At 44.2% G+C, this 14,015-nt stretch overlaps 1 protein-coding gene across 1 annotated transcript in view; it reads right to left on the reverse strand.

The window, feature by feature from the left end:
• jak2b (Janus kinase 2b) overlaps positions 1-14,015 on the reverse strand; it is a 32,539-nt gene that overhangs the window by 2,585 nt on the left and 15,939 nt on the right. Inside the window, exons 13-22 of the mRNA XM_033619893.2 lie at positions 9,068-9,155; positions 6,199-6,326; positions 5,894-6,032; positions 4,594-4,745; positions 4,197-4,347; positions 3,670-3,806; positions 2,850-3,039; positions 2,115-2,239; positions 1,856-2,028; positions 1,441-1,558 (exon numbers count right to left, since the gene is read on the reverse strand). Of these exons, the coding sequence (XP_033475784.1) occupies positions 1,441-1,558; positions 1,856-2,028; positions 2,115-2,239; positions 2,850-3,039; positions 3,670-3,806; positions 4,197-4,347; positions 4,594-4,745; positions 5,894-6,032; positions 6,199-6,326; positions 9,068-9,155 (1,401 nt within the window). The remainder of the gene's footprint in view (positions 1-1,440; positions 1,559-1,855; positions 2,029-2,114; positions 2,240-2,849; positions 3,040-3,669; positions 3,807-4,196; positions 4,348-4,593; positions 4,746-5,893; positions 6,033-6,198; positions 6,327-9,067; positions 9,156-14,015) is intronic.

The raw sequence follows: 14,015 nt of genomic DNA on the forward strand, positions 1-14,015 counted from the left end.
CATGATCCGGATTGATTAAATTATTTTTGGAAATACCTAATTTTCTGTTTTAGAAAACAGTATTTTAGAACAGTGGTAATAGTCTGGAAACATAAATATTTTTCCATACTTTATTTTTCATTTTCCACACTTTTTAATACCTGGAAATTGATCAAATTTATTTCCATACTTTCCATACTTGTGTAGGAACCCTGTTAAAGGTGACACAAGAAGAAATACTATAAAAGATTTCAATTAGTTCCTTCTCAAATCACCACCACTTTTAAATGAAAATTGTTGAATCAGTTAATCCTTGTTATAAACTGTTTTTAAATGTCCCCTTACACTGAATTGCCTTGTCTGTTTTATGTTCATTATGTGTATCTTCATGTGAAGCATTCAGTGCTCATACTGCCCTAACTGTCATATTAATAGACATGATATATCCATATTGAGCCTGATTTTACAGTAGTTCTTATTTTGGAAGCTGGGCATAAGATTTCCTCACAGGCAGCTGCCATCAGCATCTGTAGCATCCTAAAGGAGTCTGAAAAATGACGTGTGACCACTGCTGGTTCTGTGGTGTTGGCGTTGGTGTGTCAGAGCCAATTAATGGATGTCGAATGAGGTGCATCAGTCGTCACTTTCAGTGCATTAAAGGCCAATTCATAGTTTCCAGGTCTGTGAGAGTCTGACAGGGTCCTCTCTTTAGTCAGCGTGATGTAAGTATCATCATCAATCCATGTCTGCATGGACCCCATGTGAATGCCTGTGTGCAACCTATTTTTGTGACCGTGTGGACTGTATATGTAGCGAGCAGCTGTGCTTGCTCCAATATCTTTTTCTACACTCCAGTCTAGTCCAAAACACTGCGGTCAAGCCAGCCGGCTCCAGACCCAGCTGTGTCTTCTTAGTTTCATTTTCATTTTCGGCAGCAGGAAGGTAAGCTGACCTCCCAGCCCTCCTGTTCACTACCAGGGGCTGACACAGACTGTCAGCTGTCCTTTGAAAAGAACCGTGTGCACATCCACAAGACTGCAGCTGTCCGCGGAGGTTGAATTCATAAAGTATGTCCGAGCCTTTAGTCTCTAGACCACTGTGTGGCACACCTCCTACATATTTTCCTAAATTAAAAATGGAATGTTATAGAGAGAAAACAATGTACAGTTTGCTGGAAAAACACAATAACAATGTGCTTAAATCTTAGGTTTTCTGTTTCATGTATACAACAGAGATAACCCTGGTATCATTAGGTCGATGTGAAGGAAGCTGCTGCAATGTTTGTCAATAACCCTTTTTGTTTACCATTAAAACAAAACTGCACAATAAATTACTGGGAATTTATTTTTAATGTGCTCAGCACTTTCCAAGTAATCCTATTACTGATGTCTACACTCAGTCGAGCAAAGACTGAAGATAAATGAAGCTGGGTGGTGAAAGAGTATTTGTGTTATCACTTACTGCAGGGGGGCTAGAGTTCTTGTCGCTGTGCGTGAAGAGCTCATAAAGCACCACTCCAAAACTCCAGACATCTGACGCCACAGAGAACTTGCTCTCAGTCAGCGACTCAGGAGCATACCTACAAAATAACACGCTGTGTGACTGTCTGTCCTGTCACTGAGGGTCATAAGTTTACAAGTCAATTTCAAAGCTAGGACAGGTATTGCAGTTTTGATTCCAAAACAATACCACAGCAAATACAAATCAAAACTAAAATAATTATAGGAGTATTCCTAACTTGAATTAACACTACAACAGGAAACACTGCGTCAAAAAGCTGATTTTGATTTCTAAAATAAAATCCCACTTCTTCAGAGGGTGAAGCTTTGCAGAGAACTACCAAAAAGAATAAAATGACAGAAGTTTGGAGTCTGACCAGAATATGGGACTCTCTCCTGGCTCTTTGACCATGTAGTACTCCTTGTCCTGAGGCAGAACTTTGGTGAGGCCGAAATCTCCGATCTTCACCCTCAGCTCACTCTCCACAAGGATATTCCGAGTAGCCAGGTCTCTGTGGATATACCTCTTACTTGACAGGTACTCCATACCCTGTGAACACACAGAGAAAAAACATTTTTGCATCTGCAGCACAGGTGATCAGCAGTAAACAAAAAAAACTGGACCAAGGAAAGTACCTTGCAGATCTGAGAAGTGTAATGCACAAGCTTCTTGTGGTCGATCCTCTCCTTGTTTTTCATGAGGTAATCTCGCAGACTTCCAAAGGGCAAATATTCCATGACAAGACGGAGATTTCGTCGCCCTGAGAGATGTCAACAAAGAAACTGTGTTACTAAGAGGACTGAGCAGCCACAAAAGTCTTAAACCTGCAAACATTTCACTGGCTGACATCTCAAAGTGTACCATACTCAGTTAAGACTCTTTAGTAAACTGCAGGAACCCTGACTGAGATTAGGTAGTAGCAAAATAGTAATTTTTCGATGTAGCTTGTTTATCATTAAGTAGGGAGGGATACAATGAGGCTATATTTTTTGGATGTCCAACTATAATAACATTTATTTTGTGAGGACCTTTGTACTTCCTACCATATTTGATGCAAAATATACTGCATTTACTGTGCAATATGGCTGGTTAATAGAAAGTATGGTGAGAGTAAACATACTGATAATATAACAGAGTTTGGTGCAAACTTTTCAACCAAAGTTTTGTTTTGCTTGTCAATGAAACTGGTGAAAACATACAATGAACATATACGTTATATAGGCAGGACAATTTAGTTTAAGTGGCATATTTGTAGAGGACGTGTGCAAAACCTTTTAAGATAAATTTTCAAAGTATCCTTCCAAATCAAAAAATCTTTTCAGTTCTGGATCATTAGGAGCATGAAAGTATTAACTGCAGGTCAGCTGTACCTGCACTGTAGCAAACGCCTTTGTACTTGACGATGTTTTCATGTTGCAGAGATTTCAGGATCTCGATCTCTCGCTCAAAGTCTCGTATGTGCTCTGCGGTGCTGTGCTGGAGTTTCTTCACAGCCACGACCTCTCCAGTGTTGTCCTGAAGCGGGTCATATCGACACATCTCCACGCTGCCAAAATTTCCCTGAAAGAGAAGAGCAGCTTAAATGAGCCACCGTTTTTTACTCACAGTTCGATTTTTTATTTAACTTTACTTATTTTTATATTTTGTATTTAAATGATAGCGTATTCTTGAACTTATTGATTTTTTTTTTTCCGGCAGGATTTTTTTTTTAGGAGGCTAAAATGCATTATGTTACTGCCCCTGTCTACACCAGTACATTGCTTGGCTTCAGTGGTGATACTCCTGCCTGCTTCTCCAAACTGGGAGTGTGCCGACTGACATCTACTGTATGTAACACACTGACTAAGGATAACTAACTCATACCACCCCACTTCAAAAGATCTGAACTATCCCTTTAACCTCTAGAATTTCAGATACAACGTATCCAGCAATAACTGCACCATCTTGAAAATGGTGCATTTAAAAATAATTATGGTATATAATTAAGGTCATTTATTAAAATGTTTCTGTTTCTGTCAGAAAATCTCAAATCAGAGTGACAAATCCAAATTATTCTCAGTTCTTCCAGAATCATGTGGGTCTAAGTCAAAAGTAAAGAAAACTTGCTGTGACAGGAATATAGGACACAAGTATTAGCTCATTAACATGGCTGATTTGCTCTTATAAAGCAGTTTCCACAGTTGTTCATACCTTGCCCAGCTGCTGTAGGAATATAAGGTGTCTTTCTTCAAACTGAGCCGGCTCCTGACTCTCAAAACCTCCAGTGGACCAGCCGGAGCCCGTTGTCCTGTTTGGCAGGACGTCACTATCCACAATCAACTCATAGTCTGGGGACACAAAGACAAAAATCATGTACAGTGGAGAGATGAATGGACAGAAATCATGTAAATCAACAGCTCCAAGCTGGGCTAATGGTGTATTGGACCAATCTCTGCACTAATCATACAGAAAGGAAATTGATATTTCTATCTCATCTGAATTTTAGTTGGACAACATTAAATGCTTTAGAACTTTAACAGTATCCCTTATTTGAAATAGCAGGGAATGACTTGATAAAGACAGAACCCAGGACTCCGTGTTCACTGTCATGTTTCTGAGGACAGCAAGATAAATATGTCTTACGTAAGGAGGGTGTGTGTGTCTGAGGACATTTGAGATTCAACACTGGTGTGACCTAGATTCCCTGTCGAGATGCCATTAGGGCTGTATACACCAACCTGGTGTGAAGAGGCTGTGGAGGTCACGGATAATGGCACGAAATGTGGGCCTGAATGTGGGCTCATAGTCCATGCAGCTGGTTATCAGATTTGCCAGTTCGGTCCACTTTGGTGCAGGAAGCTGGTGGTGGTCCTCATAGAACAGGGTTTTCTGTGAGACAGCATTAAGGGTTAGTCTAGTGACAATGTGTGACGATTTGTGTATTCCTGCTGAACTGATTTTTGTAGAGGGGTCACAGTCTAGTGCACGCAGCTGCATGCAGAATACATGGTATGTAGATTGATGCACATAATGTGAGAGCTTTAGTTGCAACATTGAATTTAAGACATTTTAAGACTTTTTAAGGACCCTTAGACCCCCTGAATATATATGTCAGGTCATACCACCCATCCCTACCTTAGAGTTGTCAAGTGTTGCTAAAGGTTTCTCCCCACCACTGCAGATCTCCCACAGTGTGGTGCCAAAGCTCCACTTGTCTGCAGCCAGGCTCATGTTGGCAGTGTCCTCGACACACTCAGGGGGCACCCAAGGGATCCTCTCAATCAGGACTGAGCACACACAAAAACATTTAACCCACCAATGTTAGCATAATCTTCATTTTCAGTTAAAGCACTGACATTTTTAGGGAAAACTTCAGTTTATTCAGTTAAAGCTGCCAGTTTGATTACATGCACTAAAGAATCCCTTGTTGTATAACAAAACTCTTCTTCTTCTTTATTCTAGTAGCCTACTACCTAATTTTACCTATGTTTTCTGTAACTAAGCAAGCACCAAAATGAAGCAATGAGCGCGTTTACATGCACACTAATAAACCGATCATTATCTGATTTCTGGAGTTACCTGATTATTCACGTGGTCATGTAAACAGCATAATCCCATCGGCTTCATCAGATAAAAGCCATTATCTGATTATGAGAAATCAGATAAACACACCTAGCTTTTATCTTTAATCTGGTTTCTTTCGGGTTTTGCTATTTTATACTCCCACTCCACGACATTTTAGAGGGAAATATTGTACTTTCTACTCCACTACGTTAATCTGACAGCTTTTGTTTCCTTTCAGATAAAGATTTTACATAAAATAATATATTTTTATATTCTCAGTGTTTAAATTGTCACTTTTATTTTATCTTACTTATATGTTATGCACTTTGTGTGACAAATTTATATACAATACACTTGTATATTGCACTTTGCAGTACTTTTACTATGAATCTACCCAAAGTATGTAAAACTGGCTCCACATTGATAAACTACACATTAGAATGCTCTCACATGTATTTGTTAATGATAAAAACAAACAGTACTGTAAGAATATAAGCTGTCAGCATGATGAGTGCTTTATTCTGCAAATATATGACTTAGTATTATTGTCAAGGATATGAGTACCTACTGTAACAGGAAGTTTGAGTTTTATGTCATGTACTTGAGGAGAAATCCAACTGAAGGACTGAATCATGTAAACCAGGTTTTTCTGATTATCAGATTATTGAAGTGCATGTAAACGTGTCAAATCGGATTATTACCATTACCTGATTATTCACAGTTATCTGATTATTGTGCGCATGTAACCATGCTCATTGTCATGTGGATTTAAGCAGGTACCATCTCATTGCATTTACAACCTTGTTAACAGCTGCCCCCTGCTGATTAAAGAGAAGCATTACAGTTCAGCTAAGGACAGACATGAACTCACTTTCTTTGGGTAGGACAGTGATGCTGATGCCAGGGTCACTCAGTTTGATGAACGGGGGGTTCCCAGCCCGTCGGTCGTCCTCTCTGATCAGAAGAACGTTTTTAGCACAGACATTCCCATGGACGAGATGTTTTTCTTCCTGCAGGTTCAGAGAGGAAGAGATAAATCAGTCTCTTTGCAACACAGAGAAAGGAGTCGTTCTTCTTACAGTCCCTTTTTTTTTGGTACCAAATTAAATGCCAACAATCAGCATCAATCCATTGAATGAGCTGGCATCAAATGTGGCACCACACACAGATTCCTACCAGGAAGTTCATGGCCCAGGCCAGCTGCTTAGCCACCTCCAGCTTCCACAGGATGTTTATTGAGTTCTTGTTCTTCTTCAGGTAGGTGTCCAGAGAACCAAACTTCACATACTCCTGCACCATGATATCTGAAAGAAAACAGTTTTTCAGTCAAGATTAAAAATGAGTGAAAGTTTGCAATTACAACCCCAGGTCTTAAACATATCCATCATAATGTTAGTACCCTCCTGATCCACTTTGCAACCAAAGCCACAGAGAAGGAATAAAGTGTCTTTATAAAAGACAGTCGAGAATCTGACTAGGATATTTACATTATCTCTTTGTGTTTTGTGTTGCCATTGAAAAATGCATCAGAATGCAAAAGATATATATATCGAAATAAAGTAACGATCATTTTAATGCCTGTGTTTCATTTTTCAATATCAACTGTTATTTTCGACGTGCCCTTATGACACCAAAACACAATAGAGACTCTCAGCATAGTTTTTTATAACACGCAGATATCCTTCCAAGATTTACTCCCCAAATGGAAAATTTACTTGCATTTGGCGGGTCTAAATTTCTGACTCTGCTTGGTTGATTTATAGTTAGTCAAGGGCGGCTCATCTAAATCCTCCACAATGGTTTTCTAACTTTAAAAGCAACACTGGAGTATTCAATATTTAGTTGTTAAACAGCTGTAAAATGTTATATTGTAATTAAGCTGGAAAATTATCACATCCTTATGGGTCTAGTACAGATAATTACCCCAGAATTTACATTTCAGGGTGCTTTCAGATCTAGAGTTGTCTTGCTTTGGTCTGAATCAGGGATTCATTTTGTTACAAAGGTGCATAATTGCCTAGAGTTGGTTCGTGTTCTCATAGCAGCATTTACAAACGGACCAGATAAAATATCTTGCGTGAGAAAGATGCTCTTGATTGGTCAGAATTTACATGTGGGAAAAATCCAGGAAGTAAACAAAACATTGAAGAAGAATACACTTGCAAGATAAATGTGACACTTTCTAATGTCACAATGGAGGGACAACTACGCAGGTTGGTGCATATTAAGGCAGTACAGGAGGAGGTGCACATTAATAATCCTCCAGGACTGTAACATGCTCATGTTTAACCCAAACAATGTGTCATGTGACTGCAGTTGGTTCAGATCCAGGTCGAAACACGTTCTCACCACAAATGAACCGCACCAGAGTTCATTTGTAACCGGACTGAGACCACCTGTTCCAGAAGGTCTCGGTCCGGCTGTTTTGGTGCGCACCTGAGTGTGATTGCTGTGTTCACACCTGCCCAAACAAACCACATTAGGGGGCAAACAAACTAGAGTTCGACTGAGCCAAACCAAACAGGGCAGGTGTGAAAGCACATTTAGTTACCAAATACGCAGAGAGAAACTCAAAAAACAATAACAAAAATACTAATACAGTAAATAACAAGAATTTTTCTTTACAAGTCATATTGAAATTCCAATAAACTAATGCCAATTCTGATAATATCATAATATAAATAGTAATATAAACAGAAAGCAAAGCAGGCACGTGCGCCTAAACAAAAGCCTACAGTTGCTGCAGAAGTCCTCTGAGGTGAATAGCAGGGCAGGTCAAAGTTTCTGGGGCAGGGTATTGTAATCCTCCTAAGAATAGCCCACCATGCCCATGGTTTTAATCACTGCTCTGAGTCTCAAGCCTATGGACTCTGGTCAAGACTATAGTGGAGCATGGTAGACTCTTGACATCATTCAGGGCTTGAAGCAAGAAAAAAATCCTGTGAAATTTTTTTAGAGGGCCTTCTGCGCTAGGGGGGTCCGGGGGCATGCCCCCCCGGAAGAAAATTTTGAACATTTGACGTCTAAATGAATTAATCTGGTGCACTTTGAGAGTATCAATCAAGTATCACATCAAGGAGCTAGAATAACAATGTCAAGGTTTTTAATAATGAAATATGAACAGTTCAGCAAAAAAGGAAAATATGGTCATCAGCTACTACAAAATGGTTGGGGCCGGGCAATTTCAGGCAATTCTGAGCAACAAGTGGCAGAATAGGAAGACAACAAGAACGCATTAAAATGTACGTTTTACATCAGTTGAAACTTGAACTCACGACGTCTGACACCAAGGAGCATCTTCTATCTGACAGCTAATTTGCAAGTGACAACTCATTGGTGGCTTCACAAATTATCTCACTTATCTCTACCACACCACCTCTTTCTCCTTCTGTATGTGTGAACTGCAACCCCCAACCATTTCTCTCTCTCTCTTTGTGTGTGTGTGTGTGTGTGTGTGTGTGTTTTCATCTCTCTTGTGTCTAGACCAAACTGAACAAATATTTATAGACAGACAAGCAACATCATAATTAAACAGGCTTTTATTTTTTAAATTTATTTTATTTTGAAAATTGGCCAGATTCTCTCGTCTTTTCTGTGTCCGACTTCCTGTTTGGTATGATCCGCTCTATCCAGCTTGACAGAGGCGCTCACGGCTTGTGTGAAAAATAGACCAGATGCCGAACTGAAGCGCTGCAGTGCGCGAGCCTTTGCGGGCGCTCCGCTCTGCTCACCGGCCTGCGTGGACAGTCAGATAGGTTAACATGGACGCCGACTGAAAACTGCCTCCGCTGCTGGGCGCAGCGCTTCGGTTCTGCGTCCGGTGTGTCCGTGGCGTGACTGAATGAGAGACTGTGAAAACTTAAGGCCCGCCCTACTCTGCCTCTGATTGGCTAGAAGTCCTTGTTTACCTTGAGTAATGTGATACACCATTGGTAGTTGGAACTATCACTTTGCTTTGCTTTAAAACGACTGGTTAAATCACTGTTGCTACGGCAAGATGATAAAATATTCACGAGAAAAAAAGTTGAGAGCGTGTCTGACTTACTTTCCTCTCCGCAGACACACACACCATAGTTAAGGATCAGGTGCTTGTGGGACAACTGGCTCATCATGCTGGCAGCTTCAAAGAAAGACTGTAGGATGAGAGAAGATAGAAAGAGAATTATTTATGTGTTCCTGATAGACAACAAGGTACACCAAAAACAGCTAATGATCATACTGGTCGTTGAAAAAAATCCCTTTCTGATGCACATTCAATGTAAGTGATGGGAGACAAAATCGACAGTCAAAAGTCTCAGTTAGGGCCCTAACACACCAAGCTGTTGGTCAACTGTGAGTCAATGTTGGGCCAACGGAAAGCATCTGAAACAGCTGAGTCCGTCAGAAAAGAAAAAAATTACTCTAATTGGCAGTTTAGCTCAGTGCACAAGAAGAGAAACAGAAGTGAGGAAAGTAAACAAAAGACCTAAATTCAAGAGGGCGTGAGATTAAAACAAACTTGTTATATTAGGTAATTATTTTTTTTAGCCATTGAGCTTTTTAGCAGAAACAGTTCGAAAATGTTTTAGTTACAAGTCATTTGTTCTTTTAACACTGGGTTGTGTTGTTAATGTGCTGACTGGCTGACGAGGGTCTTGAATACCTCATGTCGGTCTTCAGGTTTCCCTTTTTCAACGCTGAATACAAACTACTGCCGTCTGCTGTTACGGAGAGTTACTTCCTTCCCATTTCCAGAAATAACATACTGTTAGCTGTAGTCTCTGTGGTGTATATTCACATGCAACTTTTAGGATGTGGTGTGAGGCGACACAACTGTTGGCCTCTGTCGCCACTGGTTCTTTGATGTCAGTTTGGTTTGTCTGGGCATTTAAACACATTGTGTGGATGTCCTCCTACATTCAAGTTTTTTTCTTCTTCTATTTAGTATACGATTCCCTCTTAATGTTTTTACCAGACGTGTTTCCCTGTTGAGCTGCAGTGAAAGGATAGTAACAAAAAGAGGTTACTTGTACTTAAAACACTGCAACTTTGGAAGATAATCTGCATGATTTATATAAGCTTCATGTTAACTGTGGATTTTGTGCCCCATCACTCACATTAGAAGTTAATGAGGAATTTCTTAATGGTTCTAATTAAGTGGCAGCCTCTAAAAAATGGAGCCAACACAGGTGCCAAAAACTCAAACGGCTCAAAGCTCAAACGGCCACTTGAGACTGGCTCCAGAAGCCAGTCAATCCACATAGAACCCTATGTTAAAATACCCTATTTCACAGCAGAAATAAACATGTTTACAGCCTGGTACAAAAACAGTGTTGATCTCTATAGTTAATTTCATCCTTCCTGACAACTGTGTAGGGGTACATTTTCTTATAACTCACTCATTTACATTTTATTAAGGCTTAAAGTTATGCATAATTAAGTTAGGGAGCTTTAAACAACAGGCTGTCTGCTGATAGTGTCCTCCGCTCAGTCAGATCCACCCCTCAGTCCTTCACAGCTCTAGCCTCTTACCCGAATATGGTCACTTCTGGCTTAAAAAAACACAACATGTAGACAGCTGACATGATAAACTTGAGGCTTAAAAAATTGTGAACCTAACCTTTAATCTATTGAGTATTTTCTTGATTAACGGTTTTGTCTATAAAATCGTGAAAAATGGCTCAAAGCAGTGAATGTTTGACAAAATGACTGCAACATTTTCTTGTTTATGGATAAAAAAATCTGGTAAAGAAAATGAGTGGATAAATAATTTCAGCTCTACACTGGTGTGATTCACCGCAGACCGAATGCTAATAAAAGGAATATTGAGAAAAGGGCTACAAACCTACCGAAATGAAATACATGATCAGTCACTGCCTGAATAAAGCAGCAGTTCTATTTTGTCCCTACTGACCGCCAGAGGCGGTGCATAAGCACTGGATAACTCCGCCCGCGCTAGCGCATGTCGAGTACGAATATCAACAATGTCACCCGTGACCCCTGCATGAACTCCGGGAGGCTATATCTTCCGGTGTCAGCAGGTGATCTGTTCCTTCATTCTTCTCGCGATCGCGCGTCGAGGTGTACGTAAGTGTTTGCTGTTGGTTTCATGTGTTGCTGGCCCTGGGCAGCCTCGTGCCTCTGTGGTGGGAGTAACGGGCTGACGCTCGTCCTCCGAGGGGCTGCGGCCAGCGTGTTGCACGATTGCATGTATGTCGTTGTCCCTGCTCTGGTATTGTGGCTTTGCTGGTATGGCGGCGTCCCTGCCCCCCGCTCCCAGCATTGCCTGCAGCTGCTGAAGGCTGTGTGAGCAGGTCAGTGGAAGTTGAATTCTGATAACTGTGTTCTGGTTTTTTTTTGCAGTTTGGGATTCAAAGTGAAGGATTCAATTGTGATTGGTGACGGTGGTGTTTCTGCTACCCTCTCCCAGCTCAGTTGTGTTTGTCAGACTTATATACATACATAGATATATAATATTTAAAAAAAAAAAAAAAAGTCGGAAAAGGAAGAAGGCTGATAACCTTGTTGGTGACGGTTGCGTGCCCGCCCCCTATCCCAACTTGGTCTGGTGGTTTTGTTCAGTTGTATTGACGTTTCCGCTCCCGGCAGTGTCATACTTTTCTGGGCTCCTCACTGGCTTCTCCACCTGGTTGCGGCTGGAGCACGCCTGTGTCAACTGCATGACCCTCCTTGAGCCTGAAGACGGCCATGACCACTATGTGGCCTGTCTTGGCGTGGACCACCTGCAGGAGGCCCTCACTGACGAGGCCTGCATGAACTGCAGTATCATGCCTCAGTCAGTGAGGTTGGCCCGACTGGCCCAACTGGGTCCTCCAGCCTGCCTCCCTTCCTTCCAGTCTGAGAGGGCGGACTTCTGTGGGGCTCCTGCACACAAGAGGACCGCCACACGGAGCGGGAACGGTGCTCCCGCAAAAAGGAGGAAGACGGCGGCGAAGGGCCGGCTCTCCTCCAAGGTCGACCGCTTGGCTGCTGACATGGAGCACATGAAGGCGCTCCTCATGAATCTCCAGCCTGCTGGTGGGGTGGCACCTCCTGCTGTTGTGCCGGCCCAGGAGTCACCACTGCCACTGGACGATGCGCTTTCCATCGTAGCTTTGTCGAGTCAGTTCCGGGACTCACAGGGTAGTCCGGCCCCTCTGATGGCGGCAGGCTCCTCCCGTTCCTCTGCCCAGAGTTCTCGGCGGGGGTCTGATGACTCCTCCATGGGGGCAATCATCCGAGCAGCCCTGGCATGTCTACAGCTCAATGCCCCGAGCCAGGGGGCAGGCTCCCAGTGCGTTCCATAGGCGCAACCCTCCCCCGGCGAGGTTTACAGTGCCGCATTCTCCGGACTTCTTGAAGGAGCTGCACTCCTGTTGGAGGGACACTTCAGCCCTCACCAGGCCGGGGTCGGATGATCGGGCCTTGGCTGCCATGGAGGATGCCAAGTCGGTGGGGCTCCTCCACATGCCGGCGGTTGAGCCTCCAATCGCGGCCTTGATTGTGGCTCCGGATGAGGCGATGAAGTCCGACCCTAAGTGCCTTTCTGCGCAGTGTAAAGTTACGGACGATTACATCTGCAAAGCCTGCAACACAGCAGCACGTGTCTGCCGCTTGGGGAACACCCTCTCCCACTTACTCCTTGCCCTCTCAGCCTCCCTGCAGGATGCACAGGTGGACGACTCCGTGCGCGACATGTGTGATGCGTCACTGCAGGCTTTTGCCTACTAGACGAGGGAGCTGGGACGGCTAATGTCAACGCTTGTCCACACTTGCCGTCATGTCTGGTTGGCACAGTCACCTCTGACAGAGGCGACTCATAGGGTCCTTCGCCAGGTGCCAGCAGAACCTGGGGAGCTGTTTGGCTCTGCTGCTCTGGACGCACTGGACCACACCGCTGAGGCCAGCGACACCAGGCGGCGGCTTGCGAGCCTCCATAAGAGAGCACCTGTTTCCATGGGCAGCTCCATCTGCCCCTCAGGTTCCTCCACGACAATCTCCCCGGGGTGGCCAACGGCAACGGCGGGACGAGTGGAAGTCAGCGGGTGACTTTCGTTCCACTCTGCACCGCTCACCTCGGAAGCCTCAGGACCCCAAGCCCGACCGCCGCACTACCGGCTCCTTCAGGGGCCGGGGGCCTCGGCGCTAGGGCCACGGGGCCGATCGTCGGCTGCTTTTCCCAGCAGCAGCTCAGTCACTGGGCTGCCTGCTTGCCAGACCCCTGGGTAGTTGCCACCCTGACCCCGGGTTACGAATTGCAGTTCTGACGCCGGCCCCAGCCTTTGGCCGGGTCACCATGACGGTCATCAACGACTCGGCCAAGGCCCAAGCCTTAGCCCAGGAGCTGTCCACCCTCCTGGACAAGGGCGCCATCACACCGGTGGACCCCCTCCTTCAACCCGGGGGACTCTACTCGACCTACTTCCTTGTCGGCAAGAAGGATGGTGGACTCCGTCCCATCTTGGATCTACGTGGCCTAAACAGGTACTTGAAGTTTTTACCGTTCCATACGTTGACCTCAGCGGACGTGATGCACGTGATCCGGCAAGGCCAGTGGTTCACGTCCATCGACCTGAAGGACGCGTACTTTCATGTACCCATTGCGGCTGATCATCAGCCCTTCTTGCGATTTGCCTTTCAGGGCCGCCACTATCAGTTCAGGATGCTCCCCTTTGGGCTCTCCCTGTCTCCCAGGGTCTTTACCCGGTGCGTGGCAGCGGCTCTGGCGCCATTACAGGCTGGGGGCATGAAGGTGCTGCCATACCTGGACGATTGGCTGGTGTGCGCACCTTCCCGGGCCCAGGTGGTCCAGGATACAGCCCACCTTCTGACACACGTGGCCCGGCTGGGCCTCACGGTCAACGTGGAGAAGAGCTGTTTGGCCCCCACCCAGCGGGCGGCCTGCCTAGGTCTGGTCCTGGACTCTGTGGTCATGAGGGCCTACCTGTCAGAGCATCGTGTGGACGACATCCTCCGACTCCTTCTTCTCTTCAGGAGAGGCAAGCGGCTGCCGT

The sequence above is a fragment of the Epinephelus lanceolatus genome, chromosome 9 (assembly GCF_041903045.1).
Source record: "Epinephelus lanceolatus isolate andai-2023 chromosome 9, ASM4190304v1, whole genome shotgun sequence".
Classification (NCBI taxonomy): domain Eukaryota; kingdom Metazoa; phylum Chordata; class Actinopteri; order Perciformes; family Serranidae; genus Epinephelus; species Epinephelus lanceolatus.